Raw genomic sequence first — 20,541 nt, 5'->3', positions numbered from 1 at the left:
AAATATGTACATATTGATTACTGAAAAAGAAGTTATTTATGTGATTTTTAAGATCAGAACAATTCTAACTTTCTTACTAAAGGAGAATTCTTTTTTGCTCAGGTGTCTTTTAAAAGATGACACCTTAATTTTTTTTTTTTTAATCTGATAACATCCACTTTAAGGACAACTTCAAGATCCCTATCTTCAGAAGTTATCACACTGTTGTAGAATAGTGCTATTAAACTCCCAAGTGAATAATAAAGGGGAAACCTGAGAGGTCAAATCAACTCTCTCATCAAAATGAAGCTAAGTTTATTCTATAAAATAGAATCTACCTCAAACAACATTTACCCAGAAATTAATGCAACAACAATTAATCCAGAACAATGACTGTCAATTCCCCAAAAGTGGCCACTCCATCTATATTTAGTTCATAAGGCAAACTAGTCCAGGATTCCTGCTGCCAATTATAATGAATGGAAGAAATATATTTGAATCAAATAGCACCATCTAGCAGAACCTTCACCACTTTACTTTCAACAGTAGATGTTACTTGGCGTTCAGTTTGGTAGACTGGACAGCAAAAGTGGCAATTATCTGTTTTCATGACAGAACCACAAAATTAGGCTAGAAAGAACCAGAGACACATTACATTCTCATTATTATCTCAGATAATTCAAAAAAAAAATTTTTTTTTAGCAAGTTATCAGGATACAGATTAGAGTGAACATTCCTGGGAGTCTAACTAAAATCCAAAATTACTTTGATTTTCAAATTCAACCATCCCCAAATGCCTCAACACATTTCAATTCCTTCATGCTCAGTAATATGAAATCCCAATACTCTGTAATCATTAAAACATCCTGTTTTTAATCTTATCAGGTATGTTATAACCAAACGATTAATGGGCATAAATTGGGCTGTTATTTCAAAACTTCAGTTCTAGTAACTTCTGTTTCTTAACCAGGCTGTATGACTGCTTTTTGTATATTTCACAGCACATCAACTGGTTCCTAAATGTAGCTCCTCGGAAAATACCTCTGGAAACAAAACCAAACCAAACAGCATCTCTCCTTTAAATTTTTTGTTTGTTTTGCTCCATCAAGGCCTGGCACCCCTAAATCTTAAGGGAATGGTGTGTTGCTGCCAACACGAAGATTAGGAAATGTTCCCATCCCTAGGGCACAAGAAACTTTCAGACTACTAACTGCCTAAAGGAGGGAAAGCCGGTCGTCTGAGTATTTGGGTTTTTATTTACACGCCGCTATTTCCAAGCACAAGGTCACCAAAGTAGCTCTTCAGAGATGCTCTCGGACTTTTTCCCCAGCGTGAACCCCCCTCGGAAAGGCAGAGCGCGTTCAGTGACAAGGATAAGCCTCCCCCTCAAAGTGGAGGTGGTTACTGGGAATCACCGATCTGCTGCACAGAAAAGAGGGGTTCTTCCTCAGTGGTCACAGTCACTATTCGCTCTCATTTTTAGTAACAACCAAATCACCGTTACAAGTACGTAAGAATAGCAGCAAACCACCCCGCTTCGCAGTGTGCCGTGACAGCAGCATCCCGGGCCGGGAGGGGCTCTCTTCTCGCCTGCCTCCTCCGGGCTCCCACCAGAGTTAACACCTGTATCTCCCCACCTCAACGTTTCTCGCCTTCCGGCAAATCCCTTTTCGGACCACTGCTCCCAGCGCACCCCAGACAACCTTCCACCCACCCCCACCCACCCCCGCCCGGCCGCGGCGGCTCACACAACTCCCAGCCCGCGCGCCTCGCGACCACCGCCCAGCGGGAGCCGCCCGGCCCGCCGCCCCGGCAGCCGCGGCCCCCCGACGTAGGGGAGGCGGTAAGTCTGCAAAAAAAAGTTCTCCAGCCGCCAGCGCGGAGTTGGGTCTGCCCGCGAGGCAGACACACCAGCCTGCTCCGGCAGATCCCGCTTCTCGCCAGCACACTCTTCCTCTCCGGGAACTCGGTCCTTCTTAGACTCCCAAACTTCAGCGGCGCCACTACGGGCGCCGACCACCCCTGATCTGCCAGGCGCTGGGCAGCACCGAAGCCGCGTCTCTTCACCGGCTGAAGAAAGCCCCGACGCCCACCCGGGCCCACGCCCGCACACGCCCTCCGCGCCCCGCGCGCGTCTCCGCGCCCCGCGGGGCCCCGCTCGGCCGCTCCGCGCCCGGCTTCCGCCCGCCGCGCGCCCGGCACTGCCGCCCTCACCTCGCCGGGCGATCCCGGCCCCAAGCCCCGGCGCCGGAGCCCCTGGCCGCGGCGCCCCTCTCCCTGCCTGCCCCCGACCCCAGCCCGCCCCTCCAAACACCCACAGTCTCACCGCGAGCCCTCCTCCACGCAGCTGCCCCCCTCCGCCCTCCCCGCGACCCTCGGCAGCGCTCCGGGTCCCCGCAGCCCCGGACCCCAGCTCTAAAGTTACTTTGTGAGGAGGTGAACCCGCGGGTTATTTCCCCCAATCACCCAAACAAGTTTCCATCCTCGGCACCAGCACCGCCACCGCCCCCCAGCACACCCGCTCCCTCCCGCAGGCAGCCCCCCAAAGGCCGCCCGCCCCGCGCGAGCACCTCCTGGGAAATAGCCGCTCCCCGCACCGCACGCCCCCACCTCGTGTACCCCTCCCCCTGCCAGCCCACCCCCGGCTCTCCCCAGGCGGAGAGTGTCTGGGTCTGTGTGTCTCCGAGAGAGTGTGCGAGTGCGTGCGTGTGTGTGCGCGCGTGTGAAGGCGGAGGTGGGTGAGAAGCGGAGACACTTACTTCTCCCGGGCCTGGCTGTCGGACGGGACGGCGCTGCTGTTACTCTTGCCTTTGCCGTACATGCTTGTGCCGAGAGCAGCTCCCACTGTCACGCACCTGTCAACCCATCACAGCCTCCCCGGGAACAGCCCCGTCCCCATGGCGACCCACGCAGCCACCCCCACTATTGGCCGCCCCACGCCAAAGCTCCACCCCCTTCGCCCAGGCAACGCGCGAGACTGACAGGCCTCCCCCTCCCTCCGGCCTTCCGAAGCGCGCGGTGGCTGCTACAGTCTAAGCGGCAGTCTCCTCCCTCCTTCCCTCCCTCCCGGGTTCCCTCCCTCCTTCCCTCTCCGTCCTCCTCCCTCCTCCCGCTCTCTTTCCCCCCTCCCCCCTCCGAACCCCGGCGCAAGGGGGGAATTAGAAACTGCTCTAGAAGGATTTTAAACAACTGGCTGTTCTCTCCGCCGCCGCCCCTCCCCCCGCGCCGCCCGCGCTCGGCTCCTCACTGGAGAGAAGGCGCCGGGAGGAGGGGAAAGTGCGGCCTGGAGTCGCTGGTAGGAGCCGGTGGAGCTGGAGCTGTGGCGGCCCCAGACTTCGGGGCGCCCGCCGAGTACACAGACAGACCTACGGCCCCAGCCTTCTCCGGAGCCCCCACCGGCCCCCTCTCCGGCTCCTCTCCTGTCTGTGACCCCGCGCCAGTACCCTGAATTGATCTCTGCCGCCTCAGCCCTACTCCCTGGGTGTCGCCCCCACCTCGACCCCCCCCCCCCGCCCTGCTCCCAGAGGGATGGCTGGCGAGGGACACACGCGCCGTTCCCTCGACCTTCTGTCTGAGCGACCCCGAGCGACTCGCCTTTCCTCCAGGGGAGGGACTGTGCCTCCGGCCCTCGGCGCCGCTGGAGTGGCGTCGCCTCGCCCCTAGGGCCGCGCCCTGCTTCCCTGGGGAACACCCTGCCTCAGACCTGCCTCCCCTCTTTAGAGGTGAGCCTCCTCCCAAAGATGGCCGGGGAATCCTGGGGCCTCACTGGCCCCCGTAAGCCTGGAGCCCCGTGGCACACCACGAAACAGCTCCCTCGCCTGAAATGCCGCAGAAAAGGGCTCCAGGCATCCCCACCTGGCCTGGTTTTCCAGCCTTGGTCGCTGATGTCTACTCTTCCTGACCTTTGAAGTGGAAAGGGCCACATAATGCCTTTAAAGACCTCCCTGCCCTTGTGCTCCAGAGTAGGCCCCAACCTTCCTCCAAGGTGTGCAAAGTTGTGCCAGAGCTGAAAGGCTGCCTAAGAATATCAAAACCCCTAATCCCATTTCAGTAAACGTGCAGAAAGTTTCTGAAACACAATCTGGCTCCCGATAGAACTCCATCCTTTATCTTGTGGAGATCCTTAGATGCAAAATCAGACAGAGTGCAAATGGGGTTAGGAAGAAGACATGGGCATCAAATTGGGAGTGACAGAGGAAGAGGGGTGCAGGTGGGGGTCAGACTGGGGGAAACATCAGGAAAGGATGAATAGACATGGAACAGCTATGGGAGGGGAGAGAAAATAAGATTTAAATTGGGAAAGCCACCTTTCTATTTTCACACAGAGCTTTAAGCTTTTAGTAGTAGGACCCTAAAAATGCAGATGGAGCTAAGAGATAAATGGAATGGAAAGAAATGGGTTTATATGCCCATTGACAGCAAATGACAGAAATGAAACATCAACAGAAGGTTAAGGAAGGGCAGTCAATAAGAAAGACTGAGAAAAGGGGTCGGCAGCCAAACAAAAATCAAAAACTGGGAAAAAATAAAGAAGGACCTGCTATTCTAATGTTAGAAAATATTTTTTTCATTGTAAATGGAAAGCGTAAAAAGAAAAGAATAAAAGAAATAGGATTAAGTGAAGAAAACAATATGAAAGCAAAAGAAGATGGCAAAAACAAGAGGACTGACATCATGATATAAAGATTTAAGAAAAATAAAAGTGCTTTTATTAAAAGGACAAAAATTCATCCCATAGAAGTGAGGATGAAGAAAATGGGGGGGGGGGAATCACATAGGCTTAAGCTGATTAGTTTCCAAGAGAAGTAATTTGCCATTTCTAATTCAAAATCCCTCTTTCTGTTTACAATGAACTGTAGGGATTTGGTGGTGGATACAAGGCATTCATGGACTCAGGAGAAGCAGGAGTGATGCTTAGCAAGTAAGTCTCTCTTTTGATGAACTTTTGCTCAAAATGCTCAGATAGGTATAAGGCTGCCACTCTTTACAGACTACCTTCAGAGTTAGCATATGTAATTTGTTGTTCAATTATCAACTTCCATTGGCTTTAACCCAGAAAATGATCAGCATCTCAAGGCTTCATGACCCATGGAAGACTCCCTATAAGTGACTGCTTAGACAATGCAGTCAAGGAGAGAGCTAGGCAGCTGCTAGTCCATGTTCCTGTCCACACTTGGACCAAAGTAAATTTTCATTGAAGACCTAGAATGGGCCTTGTACTGTTATCTAAAAACAAATTACTTATTATCCTTGCTCTGGTATTGGGATTCTCTATGGTTCTTAGTCATGGCACATTAGAATTACCCTAGGAGGATTTATTTTATGTTGACTTTTGTTTTAAATACAAGATCTGGACCCCACCTCAAATGAACTAACTCAGAAACTTTGTGGATGGACGCCGGGATTTGTATTTTTTGTAAGCTCCAAGTGGTTCTTTTATGGAACTAGGGCTGCTTAACTTTGCTCTTAAATATCCATCTTTTTTTAACGATTATTTATTTATTTATTTGAGAGAGAGGGGAAGAGAGAGAGAGAGAGAGAGAGAACATGAGCAGAGGGAGAGGGAGAAGCTGATTTCCCGCTGAGCAAGGAGCCAGATATGAGGCTCAATCCCAGGAACCCAAGATCATGACCTGAGCCAAAGGCAGACACTTGACTGAGCCACTCAGGCGCCCCTACAGTATCCATTTAAAGACAGCCAGTGGACACCATCAGATCTTAGCAAGATTTTTAGGTTGTGGTTATATGTAACAGATGACCCTTCCCCTATAAGGCATTAAGACATCTTTACAGAGGGCTTTACTTTTTACCCACTGAGCCAACAAATTTGTTAATAGGATGAAAATGTAAGACCACAAGTAGCTATGGTTTAATTTACTATTTCCTAAGGAGAAGAGAAAACAAGAGAAGCTATTTCCTGTCTACTGCTGCCATTTATTCATTTGATTAGTTTTTACTCAGATTTATTACATGGAAGAGTCCTTTGAGTAATGGCATCTTTTCTGATATTTAAAAAATAAATAATAGATCGGCACAGTAGGGTATGGAATTCAGAACAATTTGGTCTTAGTATCTAGAAGGAATAAAATGCTAAAAGGTCTTAGTTCAGAACTTGCCAAGTTAATGTCAGAGTTAACTTCACAGGAGTGTTATTATCCAACAAATATACTAAGTCAAAACGTGACTATTCCTATACATGGTAACCTTAAAGCTTCAGTGGTAGTCAAATCAATTATCATTAAAACATCTCAGCAGCCATCTGAACCATCTCTGTTTTATTTTCCTCTTAATGTTTACACATGTAAGTAAAATGCTTCTTTGCCCTTGTTCAAATTATTTTGAGTACAAAGACTGTTCTTTGCATCAGCAACTGTATCTCATGGGGCCAATATTGTAATTAATGAGATTTGAAACACATATTCCCAGCCAAATTTGAGATCCCAGACACAGAATTGAAGATCCATTGTTTTGTTTTCATTTTTAAGAAAGGGGAAGATAGGAGATTTAAATCTTCTTGTAAAGAACCACAATATATTTTTTTGGAAGTTATTGTTTTGTTCTTCAACCTCATACATAAGGCTAATTAATGTGGGGGGCAGGATTTAGGATAGGGGAATGCTGACTAGCCACCAGAATGAAAATTTGCATTTGAAGTTGATTTTTTTTTTCCTTTTTATCTTATTCTTTCAGATGTAAAACACCACAATTACTCACTCATTAGGTCTTTCTCCCCCTGTCCTGGTTTTGTTTATATACATTTGCACAATTTTGTCTTTTTGGAACCTGCATCTTATTCTTAGAAGAAGTCTTTATCAGTTCAAAACAGGCAGTTTGTTGTACCACCCTGCTGAAACTCTAGACTTGACTATACATTTCTTTGATCTTAATTTTTTCTGTTAAACATTAAGTTTAATAACATCCATATTCTTATAGTGCATGGGACTTCAGAAAAGATTTCCCTTTGCTATATAGAACACAGAAACTACTTCTTTATGTTTAAGTAGAAACTAATGATGAATTTAATTATTCACAACACATAGAATACTTAGCATGTTAATTTTAAAAAGGAAAATAGAGGCACCTAGCTGGGTCATTCAGTGGAGCATGAGACTTTTGATCTCAGGGTTGTGAGTTCTAGCCCCACAGTGGGTGTAGGTTGGAAATAAAATCAGAAAGGAAGGAAGGAAGGGAGGAAGGAAGGGAGGGAGAGAGAAAGAAAGAAAGAAATCTAGAGTAGGAAAATATTTATTTAGAAAAATTAAACTGTTTAAACATTAAAATTCATTAAAAGTAATTTTCTTGTTTTGAGGTAATTTGTCCAAAGGACAAAATTTTTCTATTATTTATTTGTTTTATAAACTAGTTCATTAAAAAAAAAACTACTTACATTCATACCACTTTTCATTTCAAATCATTTAACAGATACCCATTTATTAATACTCAGTATATCCCTATTATTACATTTTCTTAACCAGCTTTCTTAACTGGGTAAACTGAGTCCTGAAAAGATTTATTAGCATGATCTGATCTATAAAGAAAACAGAAATAGTTCCAGGATGAGAACTCTGTGTTCCTGGCTGACAGTCCTGTTCTCAGACCATGAAGCCGCACCTCTTTCTCTCAAAAGTGACTATTCTGCAGAGGAATGTGAGCAAGCTCTGAGATGTTTGTCACTCAAACTACTGTATGAAACTTCACTCCCAGGGAGAAGAGACTAGCATGCTTAGATCCGCAAACTTACCTGCCATGTACCAAAGTAACTCAATGAACAGTCATTAAAACAGTAATACTATGCAATATGGTCTCTTATATCAGAATAATAAATGAAATGGAACCTCAAATTAACATTATTTGACACTGTTATTGGTTTAACATCAGTTAATCTGAGGCAATGACTGTTTTCTTAACCTATTGCCCTAGATTTTTGAATTCCCAACTTAGCTATTCCTAAACATTTACGAATGGGTTAGGAGAGAGAGTGTGCAGACAAGGTTCTAAACCTTGCCATCTCTCTAGAGGGCCTAGTCCTTTTTAGCACCATCAAGATTTGAAATTTAGTAACTTGGAAAAAAATAAAATAATCTTGTTACAAAAAAAATCATACATAAGCTGGAGATGATGAAAAGTGAAAAAAGTAGGGCTACCATGTATTGCAATTTCACACACTTTAGCACATTTTGCAAAACAAATTCCAAGTGTTGCAGTATTCACTGGCTGGATTTTTGTCATTAAATGTTGAAAGTTATGCAATAGGAAGTGTGCCAAAGAGTGTTCTTTATTCAAAAGTATTACTGTATTTTTTTAGTGCATTCCTAAATCTTCACAATGTTTTTTCACCTCCTAAGGTTATGCCAATATGATGTCTTTGCACTCTTGAATTTGACAAAAGCCCCAGTCTCAAGAAGGAGGCTGTGCAACATTCCATGCAGTGTCATTTCCTTCTGTCGAGAATGGAAACATAGGGGTAAAAAAAAATCCTACTACATTGTTTTTCACAATTTTCCAACATAATTGGGTCCTCTCAATGAAGTATGGCAAAAAAAAAAGAAGGTGACAAATTATGCCACTATTGTGTTTTATTTATCTTCATATCATTTCAAATGTAAGGGGTTAGGATACATTTTCAACTTATTTAGCTGTATTAAAAATATATTCAAGACAGGTGCTGAATATAGCCATTGTCAATAATGAGCTGTGTGATAGAAACAATCTTACCAAGGTCATGTGTACCTGCCAAAGAGGATACATCAACCTTTTTGTTTAGGGGTACTCAGTCTTTGAAACCAGCTGGTCTCCATCCTATATATGGCAGTACCTGAAGATTTATAAGTATTCTTTGGTGGCAACTACTACCAGCTAGCATTATCATCATTAGATTATACATTTACTAACCACATTCGTCAGACAAATAATTTCTATAATCTCATTATCATCAGTTTTCCAAACTCCTCAGGTCTTTTTCCTTGGACCTAAATTCTTGAGGCAGAGGATAAAAGGATTCCCTGCCACACGCTGCTAAGCTATTGACTACTTCGTGGCAAATCTCCATTATACTCACTCAGCTTCTAAGACCCAAGTTGTCTATGGTATCGTAGCCCAATGTTAAGAAAGTTAAGAAATAATATATTTTTGTATTATGGTCTGCTGCTACTGCTCTATGCTTACCTCCTACCCTATGCTCCCTCTAACAGTCATGGGATTTTTTGTTCTTGAGGAGAACTTTAATCACTGTCTCTGGTCCTGTGGACACTACTTAGGGCTAAAGTTGTTAACTTTGCTAAAGGTATTACTCTGGGTTAAGGAGAGTTTTGGCCAAGGACACTGACCCGTGGAATATTCTTTGGTACAGCATTTGAGGCTGAGGTGCCCAGAAATTAGAGGCTTCAGAGATATTGTATCCATTTACTCTGGCTTTTCTTTCTGGTTCATATTCTAGGGTGAAGGTAGAAAAAGAGCTCACTCTGGTAAGGAAAGTAAGTAGACTACAGAGAAAGGTAGTCAAAGAAGAATCCGGTTCTGGGTACTTTCTCCTATGCCTCTGGAAGAGTTATCCCTATATCCTACACTCCTTACTTTGTTCTTGCCTTGGCTCTTGTGTCCTTTTAGAAGGTACCAGCTCTGTTCAATAGTTTGGTTGTTTTCTTCATTTTAAAAGAGCATTTGTGGGTTCCTGGGTAGCTCATAGTTAAGCATCTGCCTTTGGCCGAGGTCATGATTCCAGGGTCCTGGGATGGAGTTCCATATCAGGCTCCCTGGACAATCTGCTTCTCTCTCTCCCTCTGCCTCTCCCCCAGTTCATGCTCTCTCTCTCTCAAATAAATAAAGTTTTTAGAAGGGGGGAGGGACATTTGTCATTTGTGGCGTAAGGAGATGTATGTCACATCCATGTCTCAAGAACTTCCTAAGCTCACTAAAGGCCTGTGAGAGGAGGTGGAAGAGCAGAGGAGGAAAAGGGGGCAGGATTGTATCTCCTGGGCTTCTACCCTGTGTCAGATGCTCCAAAGGGCTTTACTACGTAACCTCCTACCTTTCCATTTCTTCTTTTATGTGTTCTTCCTCTCTTTTCCTGCTTCCTATTTTTTTCCCACCAATCCCTGTCAAAAGACAAAGGTGAGAAAAATAAGGAAGCTTCATGGGAACATACTAGATTGAATTATATGAAACTGCTGTGTTTATAAGTCAAAAATGTTTGAGGGGCACCTGGGTGGCTCAGTCAGTTAAGCACCTCCCGTCAGCTCAGGTCGTGATCTCAGGGTCCTGGGATCAAGCCCCATATCCGACTCCCTGCTAAGTAGGGAGTCTGCTTCTCCCTCTCTCTTTGCTCTCCCCCTGCTTGTGTGTTCTCCCTCTCTCTCACTTTCTCTCTCAAATAAACAAATAAAATCTTTTTTTAAAATGTTTGATTGGGAGCACCTGGGTGGCTCAGTGGGCTAAAGCCTCTGCCTTCAGCTCAGGTCATGATCCCAGGGTCCTGGGATGGAGCCCCACATCGGGCTTTCTGCTCAGCCGGGGAGCCTGCTTCCTCCTCTCTCTCTGCCTGCCTCTCTCCCTACTTGTGATCTCTGTCTGTCAAATGAATAAATAAAATCTTAAAAAAAAAAAAAAGTTTGATTGTTCAGCAGTGTTATATGGTTCAACTACACAAGATTTCAGTTCTTACAAACCATGCCACAGACTTCTTAAGTATTAACAACACTGACATTTACCAAGATTTACAATGCACCATGTACTATGTAAAGTGCTTTACATAGTGTATCTCACTCAGCAATCTTCATAATCCTTTGAGGTAGGTATTATTCACACAAATTTTGGTGGTTCACACAACTAGTGAATGGCGGGATTGTAATTCACACTCATGTGCCCTGTCTCTTCAGGCCCTCTCAGAATTCCATACAGAGATCCTTCCAACCACACTTGCCCCTTAATTTTTACTTTTTCATGTACTGTGATTTTAGACATACAAACTTCTCTGTGAATGCAGGTTAGATTAAATACAGGCAGGACCACTCAGGCAGGTTTTATGGGATCTTGCTTCAGCATGGTAAGCAGCAGTGAATTCTGTTCTTACACCCAAACCTCCTGATGAAGCAAAATCAGAAACACCAAGCCACACCCTGCTTTATTTCAGCTTTGGCCTTTATCAAATACATCATTTCCTCCCATTTTGACTATTGTAAAGTGAATGCCTTGGCTCACTGTAGGATATTAAAAGAAGAAATGATTTGGTATGAATCTATTGCTCTTGATATTTGAAAGAGATGCATGTTCTCTGTATTCCTACTAGGTTGCTCAGGTCGTGTCTTCCTTTCCAGTCTTCACCCTGTTCATTCCTTTCAGTTAATCACATTTCCCAGATCTATGTGGCTCTGAAATCTGTGATAGATAAAACCTAAAAACCAAGAGCTTTGTTTTAATTTGCATTCTGCTTAGGAAAAGGGAGACTTGGGTCACTGGATTACATCCCCCTTCAGTCACTGGATCACTGTAAATATGTGTCCTACCTCTGGAAATGGTCAAAAATTGGTCCCTTCATCTAAATAAGCAGATTACAATTCCTTTGGAGGTTGTTTTTGTTGTTGTTTTGGGTTTTGTTTTTTGGTGTTTCTTTTCCTATGTGGTTTTCTTTTCCTGGTGGATTATTGTAGTTCCCTGTTACCTTTCCTTCTTCTCTTGTTTTTTTTTTTTTTTTGGCTTCACTTCCTCCTTCTATTGTTGTAGCTGTCTTTTTCCTCCCATCACTTTTCCTGTTGCCTTTCCAATTGGGTGGGGCTCCATCCAATTCACTTACTGTCTGGCTCTAGAGTAACTTTAATCCCAGGGGACAACAGTCTTGTGCCAACTAGTTGGAATCCCTGGGGTATCAGAAGAAATATCCCAGCAACTAAGTATCCCTAAAATTTTCCTTTATTGATTTTATGTTAGAATGAAATCCAAGGATGTCTAATTAGGGGGGAAAAAATCATCCTTATAGCCTCCTAATCCAAGACCATTTTGAACTCTGACAGCACCAACATCCATCAAATCAAACAATGAAATCAACTTTGGTTACTTAGCATAATAGAAATAAACTTGTAATATTCTATTAGTGAAGGATCAATGTCTCCTGTCTTGAAAATAAACATCAGAGCTTGGCCTCAACATTTATGTAGTAGCAGGAGACCATTATTTTGTGGCAACATTTGATTACATTGACATCAAGACAGATTTATTAAATTAATAAATAGTACATGATTTTCAGCCTTTCATTCCAACCATCACCACCATCCCCCTCCACAAGATGATCATCTAAAACTCTTCATCCATATTTTGACTCCTTATTATCTACGACTCTTTATTTCCCTTTTGTTGTCATTTTATACTCAATTTTTTTTGTATCCACTTTTATCAGGTGGAAGAAAGTTAATGAGAATCATCAAATTGTTAATTGTTAAAATATTTTAGTGATGTAATATTGGAAAAGGAAGTATTTCAGATATGCTTTTCAGAGTTCTGAATGTGACTAATGGCAAAATACCATTCTTGCTGTGTCTTCCTCTAACTTTCAACCTCAGGGCCTTTGCCCTGGCTGTTTCCTCTGCCTGGAATGTTCTTCCTTCTGCTCTTTGCATGGCTGTTTGTCTTTTATCCCAGGCCCAAGTCTGATGGAATGTCATTTCCACAGAGAAGTTCTCTCTAAGAGTCCTTTCTAAGTGTTTATTCCCCCATCCTCCTTCACTCCTCATCCTGTTGTTCTGTTTTATTCCATTTATCATTACATGTCACTGTCTGAAACTGTTCATGATTTGAATTCTCTTTTGGCTTGCATAGTCCATGTCCTCAGATCTTGAACAGTACCAGATCCCCAGTGGCACTCAATAAACAAATATTCATTGACTGACTGGATGGATGGATGGATGGATGAATGAATGAATGAATGAATGATTCTAATGAAACAGTCATATGTGAATGACTTTAGGTCCTATCTCTCTTAGATATTTGCAACATACAATCCTTCCAACCCTCTACCCCTACAACCCAGGGCTCCTTATATTCTTAGAAACAGTAGTAATTGGACAGAGAGCATCAGCACACCTTCAGATTTTAGGCTTCTGCTCTTACTCCAATTTATTGTTCCAGCATCTAAACCCATTTAGCAATTTTGGTGAGCAGGACATGAGAGAGAGATGTATTTTCTCCTCTTTTGTATCACCACAGATCTGACTGACTTGAAGTTCCAAGTGGCTTAGTGTTGCTGACAATAAGGAAAACAAGTGGCACACAGTCAGCAGATTAGTTTTCAGTAATAAGCTTTCATTATGTCACTTTCTGCTCAAAAACCTCAGTGCCTCCTCACTGCTTATAGGATGACTTGCTCTCCCCTCCAATTTTTATCCAATCTGATTCATCAGCCCCTACAGTCTTCAGTATGTCATAGTTATTTAAGCCTGTCTGTTTTCCCTATGAGTATTTACTCCTTGAAAATAGCCTATCCATTCACAGATGCTTACACAATACCTACATGTTGAGCCTTGTATGAATATATTTTTGAAGAAGATATTTCCCTGCTCTCAAGCCTTACAATTCCTACCACAGTGTGTATCTTGCCTTTGGGAAGTGACTACTAGTGTTTCTGGAATTAAATTTTAGTTCCAGTAGCTGAAGTCGGACAACCTGGATTCCCTGCTCTGTCATTAGCTGTGGGATCTTAGCCAAGTCATTTAACTTCTCTGTGCCTCAGTTTTATCAACTGTACACTGACATGTTATTCCTATATGTTAGGGTTATTATGAAGACTGAATGAGAAAATGATGTACTGGGTCTAGCAAAGAGCTTGGCATATCATATGTGCTTAGTGAATGTTTATAAATGTTTTCTTCCTCAGAGTTGGTGTATGCCCTACGTGGTCTGTTACCTCTGAAATATACCTGGCACATCTGTCAACACTATATGACTTTGTACATGCAGTTCCCCTTGTCTGCATGCCTTTCCCTACTCCTCTCCCAACTCCTAACTCCTTTGAATTCTCTGCTTTTATAATTTATATCACATAGAATAAGCTACCTTTTACTAGAACTTAACTTTTCCTGGGTCTTGTCTCCCCAGTGAGGTATAACTGCAAGGATAATACTATGATTCTCTAGCGGAGTGCAAAATGGTCCTATACTAATAGCATGTGTCTGCTATTTCTTACCTGAATTTAGCGACTAGAGAAGGTAATGCCTAATTCAATAGCCTCTGTGTAATGGTGGCAGTTGGCCACCGTGTTGACATTGTTTCAAATTTCATGGATTCAAAGGTGAAAACAAGAATTTTTATGTCACTTAGTCATATCTGCAAAGAGGGAGTTTCCACAATGTCCCTTAATTCCACAGCAAAGAAATTCTTATCTTTAACTGTTAATACAATGCGAAGTACTTTTCCTCATTGAATCGCCAAGGCAATGGGAAAAAAATTAAGTCATCCTCCTCCTCATAATAAGCCTGCATATACTTCAAGACAGTCATCAAGTAATCCTCTTCTCCCAAATGAACAATCAAAATATTTATTTGCATAGCTAATATCACAGACGATCTAGGCAAATAGACGAAGTCTCTCTCCTGTGAATACTATTAGCTTGTAGTTCATGGTTTAGACAACTGCTCTAGAGTGAAATAAAATCTTCAGAGACTTCTATTGGTCAATCAACACTTAAAATGTTTTTCTAAGCTACTTCTGGTAATTGGAATCATTTAAGCTTTTACTGAAGATAGAATGGTAATACTAAAAACAACAGCAATATAGTTATCCACTCAACAAACATTCATTGAGCACCTACAGTATGTAGTATCAAGTAACACAGCATTTTGCTAAGCAATGGAGGGGATGCAAAAATCTGTTAGAAGCAGCAGCTACCATAAAAGAAAAGTACATAACTTTACTAAGGACTTATCGTGAGCTGGGCACTGGGCTAAGTGCTGAGGATTTACAGATAAAGTTTCTTTCTTTGAAAATCTCATAATCTAAAGAGGAGTCTTATATTTCAGTATGGTCTTCTAAGTGCTATGAAAGATGTTAGTGGCAGTGGGTACTCTGGGGGCGTGGAGAACTACTCCCTAGAGCTTGCTTGTTGTTTGCATGGAGCCTGGACTATAGAATAAGGTTTAGCTCAGAGCAACCACGTGGCTCAGTTAGTTGAGCTCCAAATTCTCTCTCCCTCTCTCTCTCTTTTTTAAACATTTTATTCATTTATTTAACAGATAGAGCACAAGCAGGTAGAGTGGCAGGCAAAGGGAGAGGGAGCAGACTCCCCACTAAGCAGAGCCCCACACAAGGCTTGATTGCAAGGTCAATCCCAGGATCACGACGGAAGCCAAAGGTGGACACTCAACCACCTGAGCCCCTCAGGCGTCCCAAGATTCCAGACTCTTGATTTCAGCTCAGGTCATGATCCAGATGTTGTGAGATTCAGCCCTGTGTGGGGCTCCATGCTCACTGGGGAGTCTGCCTGTCTCTCTTCCTCTGCCCCTCCCCACTGGATGCGCAAGCCCGCTCTCTCAAATAAATAAAGACCTTAAAAAAAAAAAAGCTTAATTAAAAACATAATAATTTTAAAAAGTGGGGATAGACATTTCATCAAAGGGAGCTTCAGGTACAAAGGCAGAAAGGGAAGAGAGATTGCACACATTTCAGAAGCTACAAGGAATTTGCCTGAAGTGGAAAAACTGGAGATAGTTGTGGAGATAAAGCTGGAGAGAAAGCAAAGACTGATTCATGAAGAGTTTTGTAGGAATACTATGGGGAAAAAATGGATTTAAAATCCTTGAGTAGCCGTGGGAAGCCACTGAAGGATTTTTAAGCAGAGGAATTACCTGATCAGATTTGCAATTTAGAAGAACCACTCTTGTTTTGTGAAGAAGAGATGGAAGAGTAGATAGAGGCAGGGAGGTGGAGGGGTTATTACAAACAAGGATCCAAGTGGGAACTGATGAGGGACTGACCCAAGCTGGGTGCAGTAAGAAATGGAAAAGAGATGGGGTACCTGGGCAGCTCAGTCCTTAAGTGTCTGCCTTTGGCTCAGGTCAAGATCCCAGGGTCCTGGAATCGAGCCCTGCATCCTCGGGCTCCCATCTCAGCGGGAAGCCTGCTTCTTCCTTCCCATTCTCACTGCTTGTGTCCCCTCTCCCGCTTTGTCTCTCTCTGCCAAATAAATAAATAAAAATATTTAATTTAAAAAAAAAAAGAAATGGAGAAGAAAGAATCATTTATCATCTGGAGGTGGAGAAAAATGGAAACTATGTGTCCACTTCAAAAGATTATTTGACCAACTTCTTAGAAGATTTAAATATCCATAAATTTCACATAGAAAAAGAAAGTTTACTCCTTATATTGCATGTACAAGTCCTTTAACTATAAATTACTTCATGTGATAGAAGTAAATTTATTTTTCAGTGGGAATATATTGTTTCTATAATAATGGAAGTTATTCGGGGGAAATCAGCATTTTACTCTTTTCAAGTTTTTAAATAAAGAGCTTCCTAGAATTGTTCCCAATATACAAACAAAACTCCCCAACAAACAAAAATAAACCAAAAATTAAAACTACAACCAAACAAAAGAAAAATTATTTTTTAAAAAGATACATAGATTTGGGATAAGGAAAGTTTCAAAATTCTGTCTTAGATCATATAGACTTTGATTGGAAAAGCCTCCAGATCCTATAGACTTGCCTGCTGTTGAAGGCGAGATTCTCTGAAAGCAGAGTTTGAGCTGAGTGTGAAATATAGTATGTTTACTAGGCATCATCAGCTCTGTGAAAGGAAAGAAGTAGAATTGTACAAAGAAAGAAGACAGCCCCAGGGCAGGCCTGACAAAGCCTCACCCAATCTGCCTTAGGGAGGACATGATCTCTGGAGAGGTGGCACTTAGCAGCTGAGGCATCCCTGAAAATGATAACACTTCCCATGTCTGGGTAGCATGTCCTTCTTTGAAAGGAGAGCCCTGTGCATCCCACATCTGCACATCAGTGTTTGGATGGAACTCAAAGACAGACCAGGCCAACTTCCCAAGATAACTTGGGAGTTATCTATATAACACCACCACATCTTTATATCTCCTACTCTTTGAAGTGCTAGTTTCAGAAATGTAGAAATACTGAAATGGTGTTGAGAAAAGAATTCAAGACTGACTTTAAAATTATTTACCAATAACCAATGGGAATTAAAAGAAAAAAAGCAGAAAAAATAGTATCGATGTGAGGACATGGGTCTCCTAACTTTCTGCAGAATTAATAAAACTTGTGAAGCAATCACATAGCTTCATGGAATCTAGAACATTAGAAACTGACCTAGAGTGCTCCTGAACCATGAAAGTCAACTGTGGTTTCCTTTCTCCATCCTTTCAGTTACAGACTTACTTGAGGAACCTTTTCTAAAACATTTACATTCTCTTTCCTTAGGTCACTAATAATTGAACAGTACTCATAATAGGAATACTATTATGTAGAAATTATGGCACAAGGTACAAGATGGAAGGGGAGATAATTTTTAAAACCAATGGAATGAATAAAGAAAAAAATGGCTCATAGGAGTTTAGAATATCAGTCTTTTTCTTTTCTTTTTTTTTTTGATTTATTTATTCGAGAGGGAAAGAGCACAAGCAGGTGGAGGTATGGAGGGAGAAGGACAAGCAGAAAGGGAGAGGGACAAGCAGACTCCCTGCTAAGTGCAGACACCCCACCCCACCCCCCAGAGCTCAATGCAGGTCTGGATTCCAGGACCCTGAGATCATGACCTGAGCTGAAGTCAGATGCTTAACCAACTGTGCCACTCAGGTGCCCAGAGTATTGGTCTTTCCCAACATTATGGTAGAGCAAGGGACAAAAAATAGTGAAGATCTTTCACTGTGATTCCTGTAACTTAGCACGGTATACTGAGTTCATAAATTCCTCATCCCTCAGAATTTATCTCTATGGTTAAAACTTACTGATTTAGATTCCATAAATTTGTCATGTTGCAGTAATACAGTTGTAGTGTGTCATTCTGGCTGAGAAACTATTTTATAATGATTATTTCCCTGTAAAAAAAAGGAGCCTACTAATATTCCCCAAACATATCTTCAAATTTTGGGTCCACCTATTATTTCCATAATGTAAACTGTGGTTGAGACCCATAACCATGGGCAAATAATGACTTATATTTTTTAAACTAATTGACATATTCTTAAAAAATATCTTTTTTTCTTGTATTTTGTAAATTATTTAGAAAATAAATAATAAATAAATAAAGCCTTTACTTTAAATAAATCTATTTTTCACTGATTTGGATGGGTTTTTCTTCTCTTTCACACTAGGAACTTTATTGTAGTCCCATGGTAACTCCTCTACCTACGCCCGACTAATGGGGTTCTGCCTTCCTGCCTAAATGCCATGCTGTATACCAGAGAACTTCGGTCCATCCAACCCTAGGTAAAACCAGAATAGTGCAATAATATAGATCTGAGAAATGGGTAGAGAAAGAGGGAGAAAGAAGCTCTGATATGGGTAAATGACAATATCCAAACTAAATATAAACCCGAATATGCCCCCAAAACATGTGTAGAGTAACTGTGCCTCACTGGTTTCCCACAAGCACCTTGGTCTTTGAGTTTATTTCTCACAAGCTGTATTACTTGCCTATGGAAAATAATGCACCTAAAATTTGTCATTCCTAAAAGTTGTCATAACTTTAAAACAATCCAGCAAATAAAGTTAAATGCTTTGATTTTCAGAATGTGTATGTCTAATGAAAAAGTATATTAGATACCTTTAAATTTTTTTTTAATTTATTGCAAAAAAGGTCTTGGTCTTAGGCACTATATCCATCCCAATTGCCATATAGGACCTCTGTGGCCCTAACCCCATCATCTCAGTGTTCACTGGTACAACTGGACCCTGGGTGCCAGAACCTCCATCATTGTCCTCCCTCCAAAGCCAGAAGCCTCTCCTGCCACTTTTGCCAGAAAATGTATTCCGTTAGGTACTTACTTCCTCTCATTGTTCTCTTCCAAAACAATTCTCCTACAAGCAAGGTGACTGGCCTGTGCCTAGGTCACAATTGTGCAACCTTGTTATAAAAGAAGCTGGGATAATGCATTAGGGCTTATGTGATGGGGAAACAGGACTCATGCTATGGGGAATTCCTCAAACGTAGAAAAAAAAATGTTCAAATGGTGATAAGCAGCCACAAAAACCAGAGCATGGAAGGCAACCAAATACAGAGCTCAAAATTTGCTCATCACATTACTGGTAGTGATGGTTAAATTTCCCCAATCATGGAACTGGGGGAAATACTGTTCATCCCCAGGGAACTGGTGGGGAGTCATTTGAGTACTTCTTGCTGACATCTTTCATTGTGCTCCAGACTGTTCCAGATGGCAGGAAGTCCCTGCTCAGGCCTCTGGCTGGGACTTTCTCCAAAAGCTGACCCTCAACACTACACAGGGGCAAGCTGCCAGAGCTGCAGGGAAAGGCAACTCACCTACACAGGCACAACCGTTCTCCAAACACCTTGGAAATTTAACTGTCACACAGTGGGGAAAAGAACAGGTTTTAAAGCCTTGTTACTATGCATATGCTAATTATTAGGCAGAGGGGAACATGATAATTGAGTTATGAAACTACTAAATAAAAACAGACTACCTGACAGAGAGCTTCTTTACATGACGTTTTTACACAAGAATAAACAATGTGTTCTTTGTACAGTTAAAAAAAAAAAGAAAGAAACAGGTTTAGTTTTATTCTGTAAACTACGATCTCTTATTGTAACTAGACTAGCGCTTGTATTTGTGATATTTTGATTTATAAAAAACCTGAACGAGTTCCATTTCAATAATTCTTTTTGTGGAAGCAATACCAGAGAAGGGGGGAAAACATTGATTCTCATTCCCCCACCCCCCAAAAATCGTATACGCAAAAGCTTTAGAATTCTCTTTGTTCAACTCTGGGTAAGATTTCATGAAAAAGTAATTGAAATTCCTTTTGCTCCCCATTCTTCCACGCATGTGTAGAGCCTTATATTCCTAACGAGCCCCAAGAAGCTTCGTTCCACAGAACTTTATCTTTGAAAGATAGAATAACCTGTTACCCTCGATTCTTCTCAATCCTGTTTCCATCTTTCATTTGCTCTCCCTCCTTAGCCACAACATGAAATGTGTGCTAATTAATTCACTGTTGACTAACTCAATCTAATGCCTAAAACTGGTGTCATGTGCTAAGTGGCCAAGGTGGAACCCAAAGCAGAGAAGTGGAGGGTGCTTGGGTTCTATGAGCATTTTGTAACATGGAATCACTGTGGATACGTGAAGGGTACGTATACCCATCAAATGGCATACAAGTGGCTCACTATGTATTCAGATTAATGAGGAATCTGTGTAATATTCTTTGAGATGTTTAAGAAGAAAGACAGCAAATAAAGAGAGTAACATAATAAAACATCAGTAAAGAGTTCCATGTAAGCCATGCTTGCTTATAAAATGTTACTTTGTTCCCATGAAATGATAAAAGTAAAGAAAAAGGAAAAAGGAATATTCACTTTCTGATAAAAGGAAGCAACCAGATAATTTTTAAAG

The 20,541-nt window shown here is 42.0% G+C and overlaps 1 protein-coding gene and 1 long non-coding RNA gene across 5 annotated transcripts in view; one reads left to right on the top strand and one right to left on the bottom strand.

Annotated features, from left to right (window-relative positions):
* SSBP2 (single stranded DNA binding protein 2) overlaps positions 1-3,070 on the bottom strand; it is a 294,970-nt gene extending 291,900 nt beyond the window's left edge. For 3 of the 4 annotated variants that reach the window (XM_032334848.1, XM_032334849.1, XM_032334850.1), the window contains exon 1: positions 2,739-3,070. In XM_032334848.1, coding sequence (XP_032190739.1) covers positions 2,739-2,800 — 62 coding nt within the window. In that variant the 5' untranslated portion in view covers positions 2,801-3,070. The remainder of the gene's footprint in view (positions 1-2,738) is intronic. The other variant, XM_032334847.1, reaches the window with a different exon arrangement.
* Positions 3,071-3,166: 96 nt separating this feature from the next.
* On the top strand, positions 3,167-18,689 carry LOC116585484. Its single transcript, XR_004283659.1, has 3 exons — positions 3,167-3,701; positions 4,839-4,900; positions 18,286-18,689. It is a non-coding gene; the product is annotated as an uncharacterized LOC116585484 (long non-coding RNA).
* Positions 18,690-20,541: the final 1,852 nt, after the last annotated feature.

Source organism: Mustela erminea, chromosome 3 (genome assembly GCF_009829155.1).
Source record: "Mustela erminea isolate mMusErm1 chromosome 3, mMusErm1.Pri, whole genome shotgun sequence".
Classification (NCBI taxonomy): Eukaryota; Metazoa; Chordata; class Mammalia; order Carnivora; family Mustelidae; genus Mustela; species Mustela erminea.
Note: the sequence above shows the minus strand (reverse complement) of the source record. Positions and strands in the feature narration are given on the sequence as shown.